At 45.2% G+C, this 26,200-nt stretch overlaps 1 protein-coding gene across 1 annotated transcript in view; it reads left to right on the plus strand.

Moving 5' to 3' along the window:
- Positions 1–441: 441 nt before the first annotated feature.
- The window catches only part of LOC144507822 (NUAK family SNF1-like kinase 1), a 99,407-nt gene continuing 73,648 nt past the window's right edge, over positions 442–26,200 (plus strand). Inside the window, exons 1-3 of the mRNA XM_078235149.1 lie at positions 442–588; positions 16,311–16,431; positions 25,832–25,983. Coding sequence (XP_078091275.1) covers positions 448–588; positions 16,311–16,431; positions 25,832–25,983 — 414 coding nt within the window. The 5' untranslated portion in view covers positions 442–447. The remainder of the gene's footprint in view (positions 589–16,310; positions 16,432–25,831; positions 25,984–26,200) is intronic.

Below are 26,200 nucleotides of genomic sequence, written 5' to 3' on the forward strand. Positions count from 1 at the left end.
ACTGCGTCACCGTGCCGCCCCTGGGCAATTTTCCACATTGACGGGTAGATGCCAGTGTTGTAACTATCCAGTACCAGAGTACTGATATCTATATTCTAGAGTATTGATATCCATAGACTTCATTACTGCTCCCCGTACACTAGGCTATTGACACCCAGACATTGGTCCATGTATCCCTGGGAACTTTGTAACCTTACTGAAGTATTCACTCTGGTGTCCTGCTCACTAACTCCCCTCATTCCCTCTCCTCAAACCTCCTCTTCATTCCCCTCTTCACTGCCACCTCAATCTCTCCTCCTCCCCTCATCCTCTCTTCCTCCTCTCCCTTTCCCGAGGGGATTGAGATGGAGTCTCCGCCCCCCTAGCGGCTCCGCCCGGCGCGGTGCTGAGCCCGGGGCAGGGGGAGGCTGGCTCCGGGCAGGGAAGGCTGGCTCCGCGCTCCGGGCCATGGAGGCTCCGCTCCCGGTGTCAGTGCGGAGGCATCAGCATCAACACAAGCTGAAGCACCGCTACCAGCTGCAGCACACTCTGGGCAAGGGCACCTACGGCCGGGTGAAGGCGGCCACAGAGCGGCTCACCGGCAGGACGGTAAGCACCGGGAATCTGGGAATGTCCTAGGAACCGGGAATGTGGGGACGTCCCAGGGACTGGGAATGTGGGAATGTCCCAGGGACTAGGAAAGTGGGGATATGCCAGGACTGGGAATGTGGGAATGTTCCAGAGTCCGGGAATTTGGGAATGTCCCAGGAACTGAGTATGTGGGAAGGTCCCAAGGACTGGGAATGTGTGAATGTTCTAGAGACAGGGAATGTCGCACGGACAGGAATCTGGGAATATCATAAGGGTTAAGAAACTGGGAATATCACAGGGCCCAAGGGACTTGAAATGTCACAGAGTATGGGAGACTGGGAACATCATAGGGACTGGGAGTATCACAGGAATCAAGAGACTGGGACTATCATAGGAATCGGGAATCTGATTCAAAAAGACTAGGAATATCATAGTCACTGGAAAACCCACCTAAAAAAACTGGGAATATCAGAGGAAAGGAAACTGACCAGAGATATTGTAGAATTGTTACGGTGCGGAAGGAGGCTATTTGGCCCATCGTGTCTGCACTGACTCTCCAGTTGAGCATCTTGACTTAGTGCCATTCTCCTGCCTTTTCCCCTCCCCCTGTCTCTGATTGTCTCTGTTCAAATAATCATCTAATGCCCTCTTCAATGTCTCGATTGAACCTGCCTCCACCACACTCCAGGCACTGTATTCCAGACCCCAACCACTCGCTGTGTGAAGAAGTTTTTTCTCACATCACATTTGCCCCTTTTGCAAATCACTTTAAATCGGTGCCCTCTTGATCATTTTACAAGCAGGAACAGTTTCTCCCGATCTACTCTGTCCAGCCCCCTCATGATTTTGACTATCTCTATCAAATTTCCTCTTAGTCTTCTTCTCTCCTAGGAGAACAGTCCCAACCTCTCCAATCTAGCCTCATATCTGAAGTTCTCATCCCTGGAACCATTCTTGCAAACCTCTTGTGCACTCTCTCCAATGTGTTCACATCCTTCCTATATTGTGGCACCCAGAACTGTATTCCAACTGAGGTTTAACTAGGGTCTGTATAATTTCAGAATAATCTCCTTGCTGTTGTACTCTGTCCTTATTAATAAAGCCCAGAACACTATATGCTTTATTAACTGCCCTCTCCACCTGTCCTGCCACCTTCAACGATCTATGCACAGGTACACCCAGATCCCTCTGCTCCTGCACCCCCTTAAGAACTTTATCACTTATTTTACATTGTCTCTCCATGTTCTTCCTACTGTTACTCTCAGCTTCCTATTATTCAGTGAATTTTGTATCCATATTGCTAATGTCCATTTTATTCGATGTGCTATAACTTTTCTCACAAGTCTGTTGTGTGGCACTGTATCGAATGGCCTTCTGAAAGTCCATGTACACCACATCAACAGCATTACCCTCATTGATACTTTCTCTGGCACGGTGGTTAGCCCTGCTGCCTCATAGTGCCAGGGACCTGTGTTCAATTCCGGCCTTGGGTGACTGTGTGGAGTTTGCACATTCTCCATGTGTCTGCGTGGGTTTCCTCCCACAGTCCAAAGATGTGTAGGTTAGGCGGGTTGGCCATGGAAAATATGTGGGGTTATGGGGAGAGGGTGGGCCTGGTTAAGATACCCTTTGAGAGATTTGGTGTAGACTTGACAGGCTGAATGGCCTCCTTCTGCAATGTAGGGATTCTCTGGTTCTGTTAACTTCTCACACAACTCCAACAAGCTAGTTAAACAGCTCATTGCCTGGCACTTGTGTGGCACAAATGTTACTTGTAACTAATCAGCCCAAGCCTAGATATTGTCCAGGTCTTGCTGTATTGCTAGAAACGTAGGAATTGAAAGTTAAGGTAATACTGGTGTGTGATATAGTATATCAACATTCACATTAACATATTTGTAGGCAGAGGAGTCTAGATTTTGGGAGCTATCCTGTGTCAGCATCAATATCATATTACCATTGCTGCTTTTACAACCTTGCAGATAGGGTGCAGAGCAAGTGCGGATCTGGATCAGGTTGAGTCAGGGAGTACCTATCAAGAAATTAGCTTTTATACATCAAAAGACAGCACTTAAGTTTCAATTCCCATGTTCCTAACAATGCAGCAAGACCTGGACAATATCCAGGCTTAGGCAGACAAGTGACAACTAAAATTCAAGCCACACAAGTGCCAGACAGTGACCATCTCCAACAAGAGAATCCAACCTTGGGAAAAAGCTATTTGAGGGTCAGATATCTGTGACATCATAAGACTGTGGATTTGGAGGAAGAATCTTTGCTGGAAAGAGTTTGGCATTGTCCAAGACAAAGACAGCTTATTAATGAGCAAAGATCCAGAGGTACAAAATGGAGCCAATAAGGCTCTGATTGTAAGTTAGAGTTAAAAACATCCAACATTCAAGATGCTGATAACTGGAGTTTACAGCATTTTCTACCATGTGATGAAATGTAGGAACACTGAATGGAGATGAATGGACACCTTGCTGAGACATTACCAATTTTTAAAGAGAAAGAAGAAAAATAAACCGGAGCTGAGAGAAATGATAAAACATCCTTGGGGCGGCACGGTAGCACAGTGGTTAGCACTGCTGCTTCACAGCTCCAGGGTCCCGGGTTCGATTCCCGGCTCGGGTCACTGTCTGTGTGGAGTTTGCACATTCTCTTCGTGTCTGCGTGGGTTTCCTCCGGGTGCTCCGGTTTCCTCCCACAGTCCAAAGATGTGCAGGTTAGGTTGATTGGCCAGGTTAAAAAAATTGCCCCTGAGATGTGGAGGTTAGAGGGATTAGCAGGTAAAAATATGTGGGGGTAGGGCCTGGGTGGGATTGTGGTCGGTGCAGACTCGATGGGCCGAATGGCCTCCTTCTGCACTGTAGGGTTTCTATGATTCTATGATTCTATGATTCTATGATCCTGTGGAGGGTGGGGGAGGGGGTGGTGATATATTATTTAGATTTCTTTTAGGTCATAACATTTTAGGATAAACAGAGTAATTTGAGGCATGATGTGAAGGATTTTTATATGATTGGAAGGGAGAGGTGACAAAGCTCTCCACCGTTGCTATTTCCCTCACAATATTCTGTTAGAGATTGTTAGATTATTTTATAGGTTGCAGCAAGTAGTTATGAAGGCAAATGGTATTGTTGGCCTTCATTACAGAAGGACTTGAGTACAGGAGCAAGGATGTCTTACTACATCTGGAGTATTGTGTGCAGTTTTGGTCTCCTTATTTAAGAAAGGATATGCTTGCCATAGAGGGAGTGTAGTAATGGTTCCTGGGAAGACAGGTTTTTTGTATGAGGAGGGATTGGGTCGACTGGGCCTGTATTCATTGGAATTTAGAAGAATGAGAGGGGATCTAATTGAAACGTATACAATTCTGACAGAGCTGGACAGATTGGATGCAGGGATGTTATTCCCTCTGGCTGAGGTGAGGGAGGTCTCGGACAAGGGGCACAGTCTCAGCATTTGGGGTTGGACATTTAGTACTGAGATGAAGAAAAATGTCTTCATTCAGAGGGTGGTGAATCTGTGAAATTCTTTACCACTAAAGGCTGTGGAGGCCTAGTCACTAAATATATTTAAGATAGAAATATATAGATCTCTAGACCTTAAAGGTGTCAAGGGGTAAGGGGAGAGTGCTGGAGTATGCTGTTGAGATAGAGGATCAGCCATGATTGTATTGAATGGTGGAGCAGACTCAAAGGGCCGAATGGCTTACTCCTCCTATTTTCTATGTTTCTATGATAGATTGTTTGCAATGACCAGTCAACAACTCCATTATTGTTGCAATGAAGGAAAAATCAGAATCTCCTCTGAATGAAAAGATCCTCAATTTTAGAAACTTTTTTTGTATTCACATTTCCAGATAACATTCTTGGCCAATCTGTGTTGCATCTTCTCCAAAGCCTCAATATCTTTCCTGTTGCATGGAGCCTAACATGTACATAATACTCCAACTGTAGTCTCACTGCCGTTTTATACAGACTCATCTTTACATGGTGACTTTTAGACTGACCAGCTTCTGCTCTTCCTGTCTCTTCCACCTTCTTCCATTGGGAAAAAGATATAAAAGTCTGGGGACGCATACCAACCAACTCAAGAACAGCTTCTTCCCTGCTGCCATCAGACTTTTGAATGGACCTACCTCACATTAAGTTGATCAATCTCTACACCCTAGCTATGACTGTAACACTACATTCTGCACCCTCCTTTTCTTCTCTATGACCGGTATGCTTTTGTCTGTATAGCGCACAAGAAACAATACTTTTCAGTGTATATGAATACATGTGACAATAAATCAAATCAAACCAAAACAAAATCAAATCAAATCAGTGCCAGGAATTTGTGAAAAATACAATCTCCACAACCTTCCTAATACTTGAACCATCTTTTTCTGAAGGAGTTGATTGCTAATATTTGCTGTGGACTCTCAGTTCTGTCTACACTACAGAATCTGACAGTTTAAGGATGTTAATCTTTCTTTGCTGTATTGTGCTGCATCACTCTGTGAACCTCACTGGGGTTTACAGGTGATGTACAACATTCGAGGTAATTGAGTAATGTGAACATATTGATCAGAGGAATTTGATGAAGGATGAGCCAGATTTATGTTGTAACAAATAAAGACCATTATTTTGTCAATGTCAGCTTATATGATACATATTTAACATTCATGGGTTAAAATGTTAATTTAAACCCCAATCAAACAATCTTTGAGTCATAAGCTATTGCTGCAGCAGAGATTGAGACCATTGGAAGACAAGAAATTGTTTTAAAAAGATATAGCCTGACAGAATTACATTTGATCACGCCTCTATATAACGAAGCTGTCTTAGCAGTATGTCTATAATAAATGTTATTTGTTGCTACTATTGCTGAAACAAGGAAGAAGCAGTTCAAATATCCCAGAGATAAAACATTGCATGAGAGGAATTAAATTAGTAGTTGCCCTTGCAATTTTGGAATGGATTCTCCTGCTGCGGTGAGTCTGGATACAGTTGTTTAAAGAAAGACTAGGATTATGTAGCATTTTGAATTCATTCATGGGATGTAGGTGTCATTGACTAGGTCAGCATTTAATGCCCATCCCTAATTGCCTTTGATAAGGTGGTGGTGAGCTGCTGCCTTGAACCGCTGCAATCCATGTGGTGTAGGTACATCCACAGTGCTGTTTGGGAGTGAGTTCCAGGAGTTTGACCCAGCGACAGTGAAGGAACGCTGATATATTTCCAAGTCAGGATGTCAGATATTGTAGATACACTCATTCTATCCTGTAAGATTTTGTGAATATTTCTGAGTGGAAGCAGGATGTGATTAAGACAGAATAAGTCTCAATCTGCCTTATTTTTCATCAGGTTTCTGTGATCTATATAGCCACGAGTTACCTAATCATCTCACCAGGTGTACCAAATTTGTAACCTCATTAGGATGTGTAGAGTGATGCAGCAGAATACTACAAATCATTACACTGAGATTCTGCAGTACATACAGATTCAGCACCAAATATCAGTAGACAACTCCCGCAAAAAAAAGATCAAAGTGTTGTGGCACTAAAGTGCTTTGGGACATTCTAAGATGATGACTAGCATTAACGCTCCATCAGTTTACTCTCAATCATCACTAGAGTGATAGGAGGGGCCATTAGCAGTGTCATCAAGCGGCACTTACTCAACAATAACCTCCTCACGGACACTCAGTTTGGGTTTCACCCGCCAGGGTCACTCAGCTCCTGACCTCATTACAGCCTTGGTTCAAACAAAAGAGCTGAATTCCAGAGGTGAGGTGAGAGTGACAGCCCTTGACATCATGGCAGCATTCGACTGAGTATGGCATCAAGAAGCCCAAGCAAAACAGGAGTCAGTGGGAATCAGAGAGAAAACCCTCCACTGGTTGGAGTCATACCTAGCACAGAGGAAGACAGTTGTGATGTTTGAAGGTTAATTATCCCAGTTCCAGCACATCACTGCAGGAGTTCCTCAGGGTAGTGTCCTCGGCTCAACCATCTTCAGCTGCTTCGTTGATGACCTTCCATCATAAAGTCAGAAGTGGGGATGTTCGCTGATGACTGCGCAATGTTCAGTACCATTCGCAACTCCTCAGATACCGAAGCAGTCAATGTCCAAATGCAGCAAGACCTGGACAATATCCAGGCTGACAAGTGGCAAATAACATTTGCGCCACACAAGTGCCGGGCAATCACCATCTCCAACAAGAGAGAATCTAACCATCTCCCTTTGACATTCAGTGGCATTTGTATCACCGAATCCCCCACTAGCAACATTCTGGGCTTTACCGTTGACAAGAAACGAAACTGAACTAGCCATAGAAAAAAATGAGTTTGAGAGTGAGAAACTTGGATCGGAAACAACTGTGTTTAACATAAATAAAGGCTATTGCAATGAAATGAGGATAGAGTTAGCTAAAGTGGACAGGGCGGATAGATCAGCAGGAAAGACAGTAAGCAAGTAGTGGCAGATATTTAAGGAGGTAATTCAAGACTCTCAGCAAAAATATATCCCAGGAAGGAGGAAAGATTCTGAGAGAGGAATAAACCAGCCATGACTAACCAAGGAAGTTAAGGAGAGTATGAAGTTGAAAGGAAAAGCACATAAAGGAGCAAAAGTCAGTGATAGCCCCGAAGACTGGGAAAAATTGAGAATCTAGCAAAAGAGACTAAACAGATAATAGAGAGAAAGAAAATAAACTACCAGAGCACCTAGCGAGGAACATAAAAACTGACAAAAGCCTCTTTAAATATATAAAAAGGAAGAGAGAGGTCACAGTGAACATAGGCCCTTTAGAAAATGAATCTGGGGAGACAGTTATGGGGAACAGGGAAATGGCAGAGGAGTTAAACAGATATTTTGCGTGAGTCTTTAAGATGGAAACTGCTTCGCACATCCCATTAATACTAAAGAATATGAGGGTGGAATTAAGTGCCAATCATCACCAAAGCAGTAGTATTAGACAAACTAAGGGGGCTAAAGGCAGCTAAGTCTTTGTTGGCTTGCATCCTAGGATCTTAAAAGAAATAGTTACAGAGATAGTGGATGCACTGGTTGTAATTTTCCAAAAATCCTTGGATTCTAGAGAAGCACTGGAGAATTAGAAAACTGCCAATGTGACACTTCTATTCAAAAAGGGAGGGAGGCAAAAAACAGGTAACTATAGGCTGATTAGCCTAACATCTATTATTGGAAAAAATATTGGAAGCAATTATTAAGGAAGTAATAGCAGCACATCTGGAAAATCATAATCTAATTAAGCAGAGTCAACATGAGTTAATGAAAGGGAAATCGTGCCTCACTAATTTATTAAGGTGTTTCAAGGAAGTATCAACCAGAGTGGATAGAGGGGAACCTATAGATGTGTTGTATTTCAACTTCCAGAAGGTGTTTGACAAGGTACCTCACAAAAGGTTAAGTCATAAGATAAGAACCCATGATGTTGGAGGTAGTATATTAGCAAGATAATTGGCTAATGGACAGGAAACACCGAGTGGGGATAAGGGGTTCTTTTTCAGGTTAGCGACCTGTAACGAGCAGCAAGCTCCGAAAGCTTATGGTATTTGCTACCAAATAAACCTGTTGGACTTTAACCTGGTGTTGTGAGACTTCTTACTGTGCTTACCCCAGTCCAACGCCAGCATCTCCACATCATGACCAGTGGGGTTCCACAGGGATCAGTGCTGGGACCGCAACTGTTTACAATATATTAGTGACTTGGAGGAAGGGAGCCAATATACTGTAGCCAAATTTGTAGATGACACAAATATAGGTGGAAAGGCAAGTTGCGAGAGGAGTACAAACAATTTACAAAGAGATATTGATACGTTAAGTAAGTGGGCAAAAAGTTGGCAAATGGAGTATAATGTGGGAAGGGAGAACAAAATAATAGAATATTATTTAAATAGAGAAAAACTGCAGAAAGCTAGCACACTGGTGCAGCAGGTAATCTGGTTCCCGCAGATTGGAAAACAGCAAATGTGACGCCCCTGTTTAAAAAAGGTAGACAAAAGGCAGGTAACTATCGGCCGGTTAGCTTAACTTCTGTAAAAGGGAAAATGCTTGAACCTATCATCGGGGAAGAAATAGCGAGACATCTGGATATAAATTGTCCCATTGGTAAGACGCAGCATGGGTTCATGAATGGAAGGTCATGTTTGACTAATTTGGTGGAATTCTTTGAGAACATTACATGTGCAGTGGACAATGGGGAACCTGTGGATGTGGTGTATCTGGATTTCCAGAAGGCATTTGACAAGGTGCCGCATCAAAGACTGCTACATAAGATAAAGGTGCACGATGTTATGAGTAATGTATTAGCATGGATAGAGGATTGGTTAACTAACAGAAAGCAAAGAGTGGGGTAAATGGGTGTTTTTCTGGCTGGCGATCAGTGACTAGTGGTGTGCCTCAGGGATCAGTGTTGGGACCGCAATTGTTTACGATTTACATAGATGATTTGGAGTTGGGGACCAAGTGTAGTGTGTCAAAATTCGCAGATGACACTAAGATGGGTGGGAGAGCAAAGTGTGCAGAGGACGCTGAAAGTCTGCAGAGGGATATAGTCTAAGTGAATGGACGAGGGTCTGGCAGATGGAGTATAATGTTGGTAAATGTGAGATCATCCATTTTGTAGGAATAACAGCAAAATGGACTGTTATTTAAATGGTAAAAAATTGCAGCATGCTGCTGTGCAGATGGATCTGGGTGTCCTTGTGCAGGAATCTCAAGGAGTTGGTTTGCAGGTGCAGCAGGTAATTAAGAAGGCAAATGGAATTTTGTCCTTTATTGCTAGAGGGATGGAGTTTAAAAACAGCGAGGTTATGTTGCAACTGTATAAGGTGCTGGTGAGGCCAGACCTGGAGTACTGTGTACAGTTTTGGTCTCCTTACTTGAGAAAGGATATACTGGCACTGGAGGGGGTGCAGAGGAGATTCACCAGGTTGATTCCAGAGTTGAGAGGGTTGGCTTATGAGGAGAGACTGAGTAGACTGGGGCTATACTCATTGGAATTCAGAAGAATAAGGGGAGATCTTATAGAAACATATGAGATAATGAAGGGAATAGATAAGATAGAAGCAGGGAAGTTGTTTCCACTGGCAGGTGAAACTAGAACTAGGGGGCATAGCCTCAAAATAAGGAGGAGCAGATTTAGGACTGAGTTGAGGAGGAACTTCTTCACACAAAGGGTTGTGAATCTGTGGAATTCCCTCCCCACTGAAGCAGTTGAGGCTACCTCATTGAATGTTTTTAAGGCAAGGATAGATACATTTTTGAACAGTAAAGGAATTAAGGGTTATGGTGAGCGGGCGGGTAAGTGGAGCTGAGTCCACAAAAAGATCAGCCATGATCTTATTGAATGGTGGAGCAGGCTCGAGGGGCCAGATGGCCTACTCCTGCTCCTGGTTCTTATGTTCTTATGTAATCAGGAAGGCAAATGGAATGTTGGCCTTCTTCAAGGGTGTTGGAGTAAGGTTTTGCTGCAACTGTACAAGGTACTGGTGAGACCACATCTGGAGTACTGTGGGCTGTGTTGCTCCCCTTATTTAAGGAAAGATATTGTTTCATTGGAGGCAGTTCAGAGAAGGTTCACTAGGATAATCCCCGGTATGAACAGATTGTCTTATGAGGAAAGGTTAAACAGGTTGGGACTCTGCTCATTGTAACTCAGAAGAATTAGAGGTGATCTCATTGAAACATATCGGATTCTTAAGGGGCTTGGCAGGGTAAATACTGAGAGGATGTTTCCCCTCATGGGAGAGTCTAGGGCCAGAGGACATAGTCTCAGAATAAAAGGGCGCCAATTTAAGACTGAGATGAGGAGGAATTTCTTCTCTGAGGGTTGAGTGTCTTTGGAACTCCTTTCCACAGAGAGCTGTGGGGGCAGAGTCCTTGTGTATATTTAAGGCTGAGATAGATAGGTTTTTCATCAGTAAGGGAATTGCATGTTATGGGGAAAGGGCAGGAAAGTGGACATGAGCAATGTTGGATCAGCCATGATCCCATTGAATAACAGGGAAGACTTGAGGAGCCAAATGGCCTACTTCTGATCCTATTTCGTATGGTCTTAGGATCTTATATCACCAATTCCTCCAATGATTAACCTCAGATCAAAATTCTTAAACTTTCATGAAACTTTTCATTCAAGTACAAAAGCAATTCTTTCCCAAATCTTAGTTAAATTTCTTGCGCTCACCCTCTCCCTTATCACATTCTATCCAAAGAACTGGCAAAACTCACTTCTCTGAACTAATCAGGTCAGAAGGAGTTATAGTTTCATCATCCCCTACTGAATTAGAAATAAAATACTTCAACATTATCATTCCCGGAAATAATTCTTCTATTTCTAATTCAATTTAAGATACTTAATGAAACATTGCACATCTCTTTAATACTCTAAGGACAGGTTTTAATATGCATAGAAAAGCAAAATACTGCAAAAACTGAAAATCTGAAATAAAAACTGAAAATGCTTGAAATACTCAGCAGGTCAGGCAGCAACTGTGGAGAGAGAAGCAGAGTTAATGGGTGGAATTTTATAAGAATGATTGTAAGTGTCCAGCTAGCGTGAAAATGGGAGAATTGCAGATCTGTTTTTTGGGCGAGTTTTTACACCAAATCTTGTGCACATAGTGCATGGAAAACAATGGGCTAGATTGGGCTTAGAAAATGGCCGCTGCCCAGAAACGTAGCCCCTGCTACACCCCCCCTTCCGCCCAGACTGATTGCACCCTCCACCCTCCCCCCCCCCCCCCCACCACCGAGCAGCTGCAGAATGGCAGCGAGCCCCCCCCACCTCACCCCATGGTTCGCAACTGCAGAGCGGCAGCGGGACTCCCCTCCCTCTCCGATCAGGCTGCCTCCTTTTTATTTGATTTGCTTTCATTTCAAATTAGGCTGCCTCCTTCAGGCCCCACCCCTTAGGCCCCATCCCCTGCCACTGTCCGGAGGGCAATGCCAAGGTGCCTGGTGTGCATTGCTGAGGTGCCAGGCTGGCACTGTCCATGGGGTGAACCCCCTTACCCTTGGCCTCCCCGGGAGGCCTCAATGGCCATCAGTTCAACCGGTAAGGACAACTCACCTTTTCCCCGAGGAGGTGTTTTAAAATAGCATTAGCATTAAAATAAATTGAAATAATTTAGTCAGCCTCTTGGCGGAAATGGACGAGAGGCTGACCACGCTGGAAATCCGGCTCCGATAAGATCACAAGAGCCGAAAAATTGGGCAGGATCATGATTTCTTGGCTCGCGATGGGCAGGGCAAACCGGTAAAATTCCACCCAACGTTTCAGCTCAATTATCTTATTAATAGGTTCTATAATAATGCGACTCCAAATTGCATGATGAGGTGCCACTAACATGATGAAAAATCAAAGTAATTTCACAAGCACGGAGAGAGATGACCTACAGCTTAGTGAGATAGAGAGGTTTTAAGGAGCATGTTCCAGGAGAGAAGGGAGGGACTTCCCAGAGCTTATTCACCAGGCAACTGAAGGCATGGCCACCAATCGTGTAGAGACTAATATCAGGGATGTTTAAGATGCTAAAAGTAGAGGAGTGCAAAGATTTTGGAGGGTTGTGATTCTGGAGGAGGTAGGGAGGGGAGAGTCCGAGGAGGGATTTGTAAGCAAGGATGAGAATTGTAAATTTGAGTCCTTGGGGACTGGGAGCCAGTGTGGTCAGTGAGCACGGTGCTGGTGGGTGAATGGTGGGATATAGGTAGCAGAGGTTTGGATGGTGAGGTTTATGGGGGATTAAAAGTTGAGAGAACAATAGAATAGTCAAGTCAAGAGGCAGTAAAGGCTGGGTGAGGGTTTGAGTAGCAGAGAGCTGAGGCTGGGTGGGAAACAGGAAATGTCCTGAGAGTGGAACTAGCTGATTCTGGTGATGGAGCAGGTAGTGCAAAGCAATATGAGTCCCCCGCTCATCCCCATGATTTCACCGTTTAAAAATAAGGGGCTGCCCGTTTAGCACGGAGATGAGGAGAATTTTTTCTCTGAGGTTGGTGAGTTTCTAGAACTCTCTTCCTCAAAAGGCAGTGAAGCAGTCTTTGAATATTTTTAAGGTGGAGCTAGATAGATTCTAGATTAACGCGGAGGTGAAAGATTATTGGGGTCAGCAGGAATGTGGCGTTGAATGTACAATCAGATCAGCCATGATCTTATTGAATGACAGAGCAGGCTCCAGGGGCCGAGTGGCCTACTCTTGCTCCTAGTTTGTATGTTCATATCAGTGTTACATTGTCAATTAATGTCAGCGAAAGAGGATTTATTACAATAAAATATTCTGCACATCTCCCAAAAATGTATTTGCAAAGCTCCAGTATTTTTTTTCAGGATTTGTTACATTAAACACAGCAAATAACTGTCACCTCCTCCCACACACCAACCCTCCAAAAACACATTTGGGATCTCAACTCTATTCACCATCTCTTCAATGGGATTCCCATTACTGTCTTTCATTCAAAGCAAATTCTTTTGGACCAAATCTGATTGATGGCAGCGTGAAAATGGTGTGTTTAAAGGAATCTGTTTGCAGATCTGGTGACAGGACAGTGTTACACACTCACTCAAACCAAATTAGCTCAGTATTCAACGATAGTTACGGACTAAAGAACTACCCCCCCACTCACATCCCCAAGTTCACAAACTGACGATCCCTCCCACCCCCCGCCAACACCAGACAACCCACCACACACAAACACAACCCCCCCTGCCAATAACCAGACAACCCACCACACACAAACACAACCCCTCCCCCCGCCAACACAAGACAACCCACCAAACACAACCCCCCCTGCCAACACCAGACCCAACCGAACACAAACACAACCCCCCTGTCAACACCAGGCAACCCACCACACAGAAACACAACCCCCCGTCAACACCAGACAACCCACCACACAGAAACACAACCCCCACCACACACAAACACAACTCCCCGTCAACACCAGACCCAACCACACACAAACACAACCCCACCCCCACCAACACAAGACAACCCACCACACACAAACACAACCCACCTGCCAACACCAGACAACCCACCACACACAAACACAACCCCATCCCCGCCAACACAAGACAACCCACCACACACAAACACAACCCCTCCCCCTGCCAACACAAGACAACCCACCACACACAAACAAAACCCCCCTGCCAACACCAGACAAGATGTGGAGATGCCGGCGTTGGACTGGGGTAAACACAGTAAGATGTTTAACAACACCAGGTTAAAGTCCAACAGGTTTATTTGGTCACCAGACAACCCAGCACACACAAACACAACCCCCCTGCCAACACCAAACAACCCACCACACACAAACACAACCCCCCTGCCAATAACCAGACAACCCACCACACACAAACACAACATCCCCCTACCAACACCAAACAACACCCACCATACACAGAAACAACCCCACCCACTTCCAACACCAGACAACCCACCCCCGGAAAAACCAGACAACCCACCACACAGAAACACAACCCCCCCTGCCAACACCAGACAAACATACACACACAACCGTGCCCCCCCCCCCCCCCCACCCCCACCACCCCAACACTAGACTATGCGCACACAAACCCTGTGGAAGCCACTGTGCTGATATGGTGCCTGATTGTTTACAGGGACAACACGGTGGCACAGTGGTTAGCACTGCTGCATCACAGCACCAGGGACACGGGTTCAATTCTGGCCTCGGGTGGAAAACTGAACTCTGGGGGACTGTGCCCAACATGCTGGACACTCCTAAAGTGGTGCTCTTTATCTTTGCCCCTTGAATGTTGCTCACCCTGCAATGTAGCCAGTGGATGAACTGAAATTGGGACCATTGCTGCTCCTATTGAATTACATGTCTATTGCCATTGATTACCTTGTAATGTGCCATTGTTTCCTGGGCAGCAGTGTTGCCATGGTGAAAGGGCAGCATATGTGCTTTGAATGGGAACAATATTAGTCTGTGATCCTGTTTCTCAGTCAGTGCAGCAGTGTATCCTCATTAAATTCAGCCCAGTAAACACCACAAGGCAGAATTTAGCTGGCAAATCCTCACTCAAATATGGAAGCCATTTCCAAGCAGTGTGACAATTAGAGTCGGGTTTCCATGTGAGGACATGGGTGTATCATTCTGGCTGAAACCTTCTCAGTTTCAGTGATTGAATTGAAAGTTCCCACTTAGTTGGAAGGTATTTGTTCAGTCCAACTCTCTGTATTTCACATTTAAGAGCCCAATTTTCCACTCATTTTGGATGTAATGGATCCCATGGCATGTTTCGAAGAGCAGAGAGTCTGAACCCTTATATCCATCAACCAAAATCATATGGGCGGCACGGTGGCACAGTGGTTAGCACTTTTACCTCACAGCAACAGGGACCCGGGTTCAATTTCAGCCTTGAGTCACTATCTGTGTGGAGTTTGCACATTCCCTCCGTGTCTGCACGGGTTTCTTCCAGGTGCTCCAGTTTACTCCCACACTCCAAAGATGTACAGGTTAGGTGGATTAACCATGGTAAATGTGTGGGGTTCGGGGATATGGCGGGAAGAGGGCCAGGGTAAAATGCACTGTCAGAGAGTCAGTGCAGAGTCAATGGGTGAATGGTCTCCTTCTGCACTGTAGGGATTCTATGGTTTCAACAACAACCATCTGTATTCATACAGTACCTTTAATGTAGAAAAACATCTCAAGAAAGGCTGAGCAGTGTTAACAACAAAATTTAACACAGGGACATCACGACATTGAATGAAGCGAAAGACAGAAATCTTAACAAACATTCTGTTCGGGACCAGGTCAGAAACTCCTAACTATATTATGAAGTTAGCCGAGGCCCCAACCTCTTTTGATTTTGGCATTAATACGAGCATAAGGTGTTTTCACTCCAGGTGTGATTCCCTTGACTCACTAGGAAGATTTTATTAAAACAAACTTCAATTAAAAACACAGTTAAAGAGAACAAAAATAATTAGCTTAATTTTTACCAATTGAAGTATTTCAACATGACAAGGTACAGTTCTTCACAGCTAGCTATCTCTATAGTTCCAATTTAAGCAGTATCCCCACAGACATGCATTCTTCTTCAGAAATACATAGGCTCACGTGGATGCTAGATTCCTTTTAACCCTCTGGACAGAGATACAGAAAGATATGTTCTTCTAACTCCCATATAGCAGCCTCCAGAGAAAGATCTATTTTCAAACAGCAGAACTTCAGAGCAAGAGATCTATTTTCTACAGGTCCCAGTCAGGCATCATGCTCTGTTTGGGAAAGAGGACTCTTTGACCTTACTATGGAGGACTGGGCCCAATATGTAGAACAAATGTGGTTTTTTTAGCGCTAGATGAAAAGCAATGGGTCATTCTTCTGACCACATGTGGACTGTCAGCATTTGCCGTTATGCGTAGCTTAACTTCCCCAGAGGCCCCTGATACCAACACATTCTAGGAATTGGCAGACCTAGTGAAAGAATATTATGACCCTAAGCCACCTCTGATCCTGAGACTCATCCATCTGGGAAATGGGGGAGTCTGTCATGACTTTAGTAACAAGGTTGAGACATTTGGCAGAAGCCAGTAAAGTAATGAAGCTAATCTAAAATCTGATCCTTTCACTTTGATCGTTGTGAGGGTCAATGGAGCATCATGGAGTGGTCATTAAATGACAGTAATTTATTACTTTCACATCCATGACTTGCTCATGTGGCACGGTATATTAGTGTGCACTTTTTTTTAAAAACAGGTTGCAATAAAATCAATCCGGAAAGATCGAATTAAGAATGAGCAGGACATGGTACACATCAGACGAGAGATTGAGATCCTGTCATCTCTCAATCATCCTCATATCATCAGCATCTATGAAGGTTGGTGCCTATTTACACATTGCTGCTTTATCGATGGCTTTCAATACACTTCCACTAGCATTGTGTTAGCTTTGTTACAGAAACAAGAGTCCTGACGGTTACAGCAAGGAAACGGGCAGCCTGCTTCTTGGGGAACTTTACAAAACTCGGAAACTGGAAAAGATCAGGGCTCGGGAGGGATGGCCGGTAGGTTCAAATGGCAACTGAGAGGGAGTGGGAGAAAATGTGGGGCACTGAACAGGTGGGAGAGATTGATGGTGAGAGAGGGAGCACCAAGGGAAATTGGATTGATAGGGGGCATGGGGAGGGATTGGGGTCAGAAGGCTTTGAATCATGCATTTGGGAGGGTTTGGCCAATCAAAGCTAAAGAATTATTTGAGGGGCTGGGATGAGATGCATGGTTTCTCCTAAAACGTGAGCATTGCTAGAATATAAAACACATGAACCTGCTGGATCCACCATCTACATTTCAGTGACAGGTTTCCCAAACCCAGCTAGTGGTGAATTTAATTCCAACTACACCATAGGAGTTGGATTTTGATATTATGATGAGGTATTCCTCCTTTCCAGAGTGGGACACAGGCACAGTTTGCAATCTGTCACTGTAAAAATTTCAAGTGGTAATGTCTGCAAGAGATCGGGGTTAGCTAGCACAATGTTTACCTTTTAACACTGTCCTCGCTTGTCGTCACCATTCACCCCCCCCCCACCCTCCACCAAAACCCCATCAATTGTAGGGGAATTAAAATTCACGGAGCTGTTCCCCAGTTGGCTGGTCAGCATTTTTCAATTTGTGCAACATTTCATATTTACAGCTGTGGTAACCCTGCGATGACCCCACATCTGCAGTTAAGAGGGAGTCTCAGTAAAGGTGACCTTAAGACCATAAGACCATAAGACATAGGAGCGGAAGTAAGGCCATTCGGCCCATCGAGTCCACTCCACCATTCAATCATGGTTGATTTCAACTCCATTTACCCGCTCTCTCCCCATAGCCCTTAATTCCTCGAGAAATCAAGAATTTATCAATTTCTGTCTTGAAGACGCTCAACGTCTCGGCCTCCACAGCCCTCTGTGGCAATGAATTCCACAGACCCACCACTCTCTGGCTGAAGAAATTTCTCCTCATCTCTGTTCTAAAGTGACTCCCTTTTATTCTAAGGCTGTGCCCCCGCGTCCTAGTCTCCCCTGTTAATGGAAACAACTTCCCTACGTCCATCCTATCTAAGCCGTTCATTATCTTGTAAGTTTCTATCAGATCTCCCCTCAACCTCCTAAACTCCAATGAATATAATCCCACGATCCTCAGACGTTCATCGTATGTCAGGCCTACCATTCCTGGGATCATCCGTGTGAATCTCCGCTGGACCCGCTCCAGTGCCAGTATGTCCTTCCTGAGGTGTGGGGCCCAAAATTGCTCACAGTACTCCAAATGGGGCCTAACCAGTGCTTTATAAAGCCTCAGAAGTACATCCCTGCTTTTGTATTCCAAGCCTCTTGAGATAAATGACAACATTACATTTGCTTTCTTAATTACGGACTCAACCTGCAAGTTTACCTTTAGAGAATCCTGGACTAGGACTCCCAAGTCCCTTTGCACTTTAGCATTATGAATTTTGTCACCGTTTAGAAAATAGTCCATGCCTCTATTCTTTTTTCCAAAGTGTACGACCTCGCACTTGCCCACGTTGAATTTCATCAGCCACTTCTTGGACCACTCTCCTAAACTGTCTAAATCTTTCTGCAGCCTCCCCACCTCCTCAATACTACCTGCCCCTCCACCTATCTTTGTATCATCGGCAAACTTGGCCAGAATGCTCCCAGTCCCGTCATCTAGATCGTTAATATATAAAGAGAACAGCTGTGGCCCCAACACTGAACCCTGCGGGACACCACTTGTCACCGGTTGCCATTCTGAGAAAGAACCTTTTATCCCAACTCTCTGCCTTCTGTCTGACAGCCAATCGTCAATCCATGTTAGTACCTTGCCTCGAATACCATGGGCCCTTATTTTACTCAGCAGTCTCCCGTGAGGCACCTTGTCAAAGGCCTTTTGGAAGTCAAGATAGATAACATCCATTGGCTCTCCTTGGTCTAACCTATTTGTTATCTCTTCAAAGAACTCTAACAGGTTTGTCAGGCACGACCTCCCCTTACTAAATCCATGCTGACTTGTCTTAATCCGACCCTGCACTTCCAAGAATTTAGAAATCTCATCCTTAACGATGGATTCTAGAATTTTGCCAACAACTGAGGTTAGGCTAATTGGCCTATAATTTTCCATCTTTTTTCTTGTTCCCTTCTTGAACAGTGGGGTTACAACAGCGATTTTCCAATCCTCTGGGACTTTCCCTGACTCCAGTGACTTTTGAAAGATCATAACTAACGCCTCCACTATTTCTTCAGCTATCTCCTTTAGAACTCTTGAAATCATTGTCAAACCCATCTGCTTCCATAATTCCTTTAGGGTAGGAAATCCGCTCGCTTGGTCTGACCTACAGGTGACGATGTGGTCGGGTAAGCCAAACAGCTGTATCAAACCACTACAAATTCTAAAAGGAATGAAATCGGACAGACCACCTAACATTAACATGGACATTGGCAATGACAATGGCAAAGCCAGCCCTGTTGACCCTGCTCTGCAAAGTCCTCCTTACTGACATCTGGGGGCTTGTGCCAAAACTTGTGCCAGAACTGAAATGCTTGTCTGTGCCTCTACCTACAGGATCCCCCTACAACTGCTGCTTTTAGAATCTTCCTCCTTGCCCCCAGCTCCCATGCAATTGAGCCACCTAGGGATCTTGCCCCAACTGTACTTTCCAGGGTGGGTTGCTATGGTAGGAAGGGGTGCATGCTGGATTGAGGGGGCAAGTCAACATGGATTCGAGCAGGTGGGAACACAGAACAAATGGTGGTGCAGGCTGGGTCAGGAGTTGTTCTGGGATAGATGTGAATAGGGGAGTTTAGAGTTGGGTCATTTTGATGATGCATGGACAGTCAGATGGTGCATGGACAGTCCAAGACTGGGTCAGGAGCAGATATATGGCAGTGCAAGGTACGGATTGATTGGCAATGGGGGGGCGGGGAGGGGGGGGGGGGGGGGGGAGAGTTTGGTGCAGGATGGGGAGAGGGTGTTGTGCCTTGTTGCTCTTGATGATCGAGAACGTGTCCAGCCCCAATGCAAATGATGCCACACTCTTCCCAGGCAACCTCAGACCAGCTCCTGATCCACAATGAACAAGAATAGGGAAAGGAGGGGGAGGTATGAGAGGCTTATTATAATGTTTCCTCATTCCAAAGGACCTTCGTCAGGTGGGTGGGAGTTCTCACTGGAACCACCCACCTGACGAAGGGACAACCTGTTCTGAAAGCTAGTGGCTTTTGCTACCAAATAAACCTGTTGGACTTTAACCTGGTGTTGTGAGACTTCTTACTATAGTAATTTCCAAACCAGGGTTGCTAGTTTGTTGCCAGAGGCTTATAGCTTGAGGGGCGCCATTCCACGTCATGTGAGGCTAACCAGCAGTCTGTCTCACTCTTACCGCCAGCCATTGGTGTGTTCGGAAGAGTTTTGCAGGTTGATGCTCAACCTGTTTGGCCGGGTTATAAACGCACTTTCCAAGGCCATCAGGTCCTGGGATGGGACTCAAACCCAGAGCTTCTGGCTCAGAGACAGGGATGCTAGCCACTCTGCCCCAATAGAGGAGATCAAAAGACCCAATTCCCTCGTTTCAGTAATCCATTAACAGGGGACATAGATTTAGGGGTAGAGGAGGTTTACAGGAAATTTGAAAGGAACATTTTTAAAACCAAAGGGTGCTGGGGGTCTGGAATTTACTTCCTGAAAGGGTAGTAGAGGCAGGAACCCTTATCATGTTTAAAAAATACTTGGCCAACTCAAGGACAGGGGAGGAAATCTATGCGTGGAGCCAGAGGAAATGGGCGAGGTATTAAATGAGTACTTTGCATCAGTATTCACCAAAGAGAAGGACTTGGTGGATGATGAGTCTGGGAAAGGATGTGTAGATAGTTTGAGTCATGTTGAGATCAAAAAGGAGGAGGTATTGGGGTTCTTGAGAAACATTAAGGTCGACAAGTCTCCAGGGCCCGATGGGATATACCTCAAAATATACCTGAGAGAGGCAAGGGAGGAAATTGCTGGGGCCTTGAATGAAATCTTTATATCCTCACTGGCTACAGGGGAGGTCCCAGAGGATTGGAGAATAGCCAATATTGTTCCTTTGTTTAAGAAGGGTAGCAAGAATAATCCAGGTAATTACAGGTCGGTGAGCCTTACATCAGTGGTAGGGAAATTATTGGAGGGGGTTCTTTGAGACAGGATTTATTCCCACTTGGAAATAACAAAACAAAGAACAATACTGCACAGGAACAGGCCCTTCGGCCCTCCAAGCCCGTGCCGCTCCCTGATCCAAACTAGACCATTCTTTTGTATTCCTCCATTCCCACTCCGTTCATATGGCTATCTAGGTAAGTCTTAAACGTTCCCAGTGTGTCCGCCTCCACCACCTTGCCTGGCAGCGCATTCCAGGCCCCCACCACCCTCTGTGTAAAATATGTCCTTCTGATATCTGTGTTAAACCTCCCCCCCTTCACCTTGAACCTATGACCCCTCGTGAACGTCACCACCGACCTGGGGAAAAGCTTCCCACCGTTCACCCTATCTATGCCTTTCATAATTTTATACACCTCTATTAAGTCTCCCCTCATCCTCCGTCTTTCCAGGGAGAACAACCCCAGTTTACCCAATTTCTCCTCATAACTAAGCCCCTCCATACCAGGCAACATCCTGGTAAACCTCCTCTGTACTCTCTCCAAAGCCTCCACGTCTTTCTGGTAGTGTGGCGACCAGAACTGGACGCAGTATTCCAAATGCGGCCGAACCAACGTTCTATACATCTGCAACATCAGACCCCAACTTTTATACTCTATGCCCCGTCCTATAAAGGCAAGCATGCCATATGCCTTCTTCACCACCTTCTCCACCTGTGACGTCACCTTCAAGGATCTGTGGACTTGCACACCCAGGTCCCTCTGCGTATCTACACCCTTTATGGTTCTGCCATAAGTGGACGTATTAGTGAGAAGCAACATGGTTTTGTGAAGGGGAGGTCGTGTCTCACTAACTTGATTGAGTTTTCGAGGAAGTGACGAAGATGATTGATGAGGGTAGGGCAGTGGATGTTGTCTACATGGACTTCAGTAAGGCCTTTGATAAGGTCCCTTATGACAGACTGGTGTGGAAGGTGAAGTCGCATGGGATTAGAGGTGAGCTGGCAAGGTGGATACAAAACTGGCTCGGTCAAAGAAGTCAGAGGGTAGCAGTGGAAGGGTGCGTTTCTGAATGGAGGGCTGTGACAAGTGGTGTTCCTCAGGGATCAGTGCTGGGACCTTTGCTGTTTGTAATATATATAAATGATTTGGAGGAAAATGTAACTGGTTTGATTAGTAAGTTTGCAGACGACACAAAGGTTGGTGGATTTGCAGATAGCAATGAGGATCATCAGTGGATATAGCAGGATATAAATCGGTTGGAGACTTGGGCGGAGAGATGGCAGATGGAGTTTAATCTGGTAAATGTGAGGTAATGCATTTTGGAAGATCTAATACAGATAGGAAATATACAGTAAATGGCAGAACCCTTAAGAGTATTGATAGGCAAAGGGATCTGGGTATACAGATACACAGGTCACTGAAAGTGGCTATGCAGGTGGAGAAGGTAGTCAAGAAGGCATACTTGCCGTCATTGGCCGGGGCATTGAGTTTAAAAATTGGCAAGTCATGTTGCAGCTTTATAGAACCTTAGTTAGACCGCACTTGGAATATAGTGTTCAATTCTGGTCGCCACACTACCAGAAGGATGTGGAGGCTTTGGAGAGGGTACAGAAAAGATTTACCAGGGTGTTGCCTGGTATGGAGGGCATTAGCTATGAGGAGAGGTTGGAGAAATTTGGTTTGTTCTCACTGGAACGACGAAGGTTGAGGGGCGATCTGATAGAAGTCTACAAGATTATGACAGGCATGGACAGAGTGGATAGTCAGAAGCTTTTTCCCAGGGTGGAAGAGTCAATGACTAGGGGGCACAGGTTTAAGGTGCAAGGGGAAAGGTTTAAAGGTGATGTATGAGGCAGATTTTCGACACAGAGAGTAGTGGGTGCCTGGAACTCGTTGTCGGGGAGGTAGTGGAAGCAGATACAGTAGTGACATTTAAGGGGTGTCTTGACAAGTACATGAATAGGATGGGAATAGAGGGATATGGTCCCTGGAGGGGTAGGAGGTTTCAATTAAGTCGGGCAGCATGGTCGGTGCAGGTTTGGAGGGCTGAAGGGCCTGTTCCTGTGCTGTAATTTTCTTTGCTCTTTGTTCTATGCACTCGAAGTGCTATAAATCCCAGAGCTGTGGTCCAAGAGCTGGATAATAGGACTAGGCAACATAAACATAGAAGAACTACAGCACAAACAGGCCCTTCGGCCCACAAGTTGTGCCGAACTCATCCCTACCTTCTAGACCTACCTATAACCCTCCATCCTATTAAGCTCCATGTACTCATCCAGGAGTCTCTTAAAAGACCCTATTGAGTTCGCCTCCACCACCACTGACGGCAGCCGATTCCACTCGCCCACCACCCTCTGTGTGAAACACTTACCCCTAACATCTCCCCTGTACCTACCCCCAGCACCTTAAACCTGTGTCCTCTCGTAGCAGACATTTCCACCCTGGGAAAAAGCCTCTGAGAGTCCACCCGATCTATGCCTCTCAACATCTTATACACCTCTATTAGGTCTCCTCTCATCCTTCATCTCTCCAAGGAGAAAAGACCTAGCTCCCTCAGACTATCCTCATTAGGGATGCCACTCAATCCAGGCAACATCCTTGTAAATCTCCTCTGCACCCTTTCAATCTTTTCCACATCCTTCCTGTAATGAGGCGACCAGAACTGAACACAGTACTCCAAGTGGGGTCTGACGAGGGTCTTATATAGCTGCATCATTATCCCCGGACTCCTAAACTCAATCCCTCGATTGATAAAGGCCAGCACACCATACGTCTTCTTAACCACCTCCTCCACCTGCGGGGCCGATTTTAGAGTCCTATGGACCCGGACCCCAAGGTCCTTCTGATCCTCTACAGTACTAAGAGTCTTTCCCTTTATATTGTACTCCTTCATCCCATTTGACCTACCAAAATGGACCACGACGCATTTATCTGGGTTGAAGTCCATCTGCCACTTGTCCGCCCAGTCTTGCATCCTATCTATGTCCCTCTGTAACTTCTGACATCCCTCCAGACTATCCACAACCCCACCAACCTTCGTGTCGTCGGCAAACTTACCAACCCATCCCTTCGCTTCCTCATCCAGGTCATTTATGAATATGACAAACAGCAAGGGTCCCAGAACAGATCCCTGGGGCACACCACTGGTGACCGACCTCCATTTAGAACATGTTGGATAGAACAAACATGATGAATGGCCTCTTTCTTTGCTGTAAGTTAAAGGTAAAGTTACCATTGGAGGTTAGCGAATGTTGTCCCATTGTTTAAGAAGGGGAACAGAGACTTCCCCGGGAATTATAGACCGGTGAGTCTCACTTCTGTTGTCGGCAAGATGTTGGAAAAAATTATAAGGGATAGGATTTATAGTTATTTGGAGAGTAATGAATTGATAGGTGATAGTCAGCATGGTTTTGTGGCAGGTAGGTCGTGCCTTACTAACCTTATTGAGTTTTTTGAGAAAGTGACCAAGGAGGTGGATGGGGGCAAGGCAGTGGACGTGGTATATATGGATTTTAGTAAGGCGTTTGATAAGGTTCACCATGGTAGGCTTCTGCAGAAAATGCAGATGTATGGGATTGGGGGTGATCTAGGAAATTGGATCAGGAATTGGCTAGCGGATAGGAAACAGAGGGTGGTGGTTGATAGTAAATATTCATCATGGAGTGCGGTTACAAGTGGTGTACCTCAGGGATCTGTTTTGGGGCCACTGCTGTTTGTAATATTTATTAATGATCTGGATGAGGGTATAGTTGGGTGGATTAGCAAATTTGCTGATGACACCAAAGTCGGTGGTGTGGTAGACAGTGAGGAAGGGTGTCGTAGTTTGCAGGAAGACTTAGACAGGTTGCAAAGTTGGGCCGAGAGGTGGCGGATGGAGTTTAATGCGGAGAAGTGTGAGGTAATTCACTTTGGTAGGAATAACAGATGTGTTGAGTATAGGGCTAACGGGAGGACTTTGAATAGTGTGGAGGAGCAGAGGGATCTAGGTGTATGTGTGCATAGATCCCTGAAAGTTGGGAATCAAGTAGATAAGGTTGTTAAGAAGGCATATGGTGTCTTGGCGTTTATTGGTAGGGGGATTGAATTTAGGAGTCGTAGCGTTATGTTGCAACTGTACACAACTCTGGTGCGGCCGCACTTGGAGTACTGTGTGCAGTTCTGGTCCCCACATTACAGGAAGGATGTGGAGGCTTTGGAGAGGGTGCAGAGGAGGTTTACCAGGATGTTGCCTGGTATGGAGGGGAGATCCTATGAGGAGAGGCTGAGGGATTTGGGATTGTTTTCGCTGGAAAGGCGGTGGCTAAGAGGGGATCTTATTGAAACATATAAGATGATTAGAGGTTTAGATAGGGTGGATAGTGATAGCCTTTTTCCTCTGATGGAGAAATCCAGCACGAGGGGGCATGGCTTTAAATTGAGGGGGGGTAGTTATAGAACCGATGTCAGGGGTAGGTTCTTTACCCAGAGGGTGGTGAGGGATTGGAATGCCCTGCCAGCATCAGTAGTAAATGCGCCTAGTTTGGGGGCGTTTAAGAGATCCGTAGATAGGTTCATGGACGAAAAGAAATTGGTTTAGGTTGGAGGGTCACAGTTTTTTTTTTTAACTGGTCGGTGCAACATCGTGGGCCGAAGGGCCTGTTCTGCGCTGTAATGTTCTATGTTCTATGTTCTATAGTCTCAGGGGAGTCGGTTTAGCTCAATTAGCTGGCCAGTTTGTTAGTGATGCAGAGCGATACCAACAGTATGGGTTCAACTCCTGTACCAGCTGAGATTATTCTCCTTGCCTGAGGTGTGGTGATCCTCAGGTTAAATCACCACCAGTCAACTCTCCTGCTCAAAGGGAAGAGAAGCCTATGGTCATCTGGGACTATGGTGACTTCACAATTGTGCTGTACAATTCTTTGATTCCATGACTTATACTCTAATCTTAACTGTCACCTTAATTTAACTTACACTCATCTTTAACTTATTCCAGCTGGTTATCATCCCCTCTCGATGATGGATTGGGTATTGGATCCTATTTCATGCTTTTTAAACCAATTTGTGTTTGTCCAATGTGAACCAGTCTTATTTCTCCCAATAAACATTGTTCTGTTTGTGTCAGCAGTTTTCGAGAACAAGGATAAAATGGTGATAGTTATGGAGTGTGCAAGCAAAGGCGAATTATATGATTACATCAGTGAGAGGCGAAAGTTAAGCGAGAAAGAGACCAGAATGTTCTTCAGGCAGATCGTAACGGCAATTCACTATTGTCACAAGGTAAGTGATTGTAACTCTGATTCACTACTGTCACAGAGTCAGTGAACGTAGCTGTTTCACACTGCTGGTCTTTTTCATTAATTCGCAAGATGTGTGTATTGCTGGCTCGGTCAGCATTTATTATCCAGCCCTATGTGCTGTTGGGAAGGTGGTGGTGAGCTGCCTTTATGAATAATTGCAGTCCATGTAGTGTAGGTACACCAACTGTGCTGTTAGG

The sequence above is a fragment of the Mustelus asterias genome, chromosome 19, assembly GCF_964213995.1.
Source record: "Mustelus asterias chromosome 19, sMusAst1.hap1.1, whole genome shotgun sequence".
In the NCBI taxonomy this organism is placed as follows: Eukaryota; Metazoa; Chordata; class Chondrichthyes; order Carcharhiniformes; family Triakidae; genus Mustelus; species Mustelus asterias.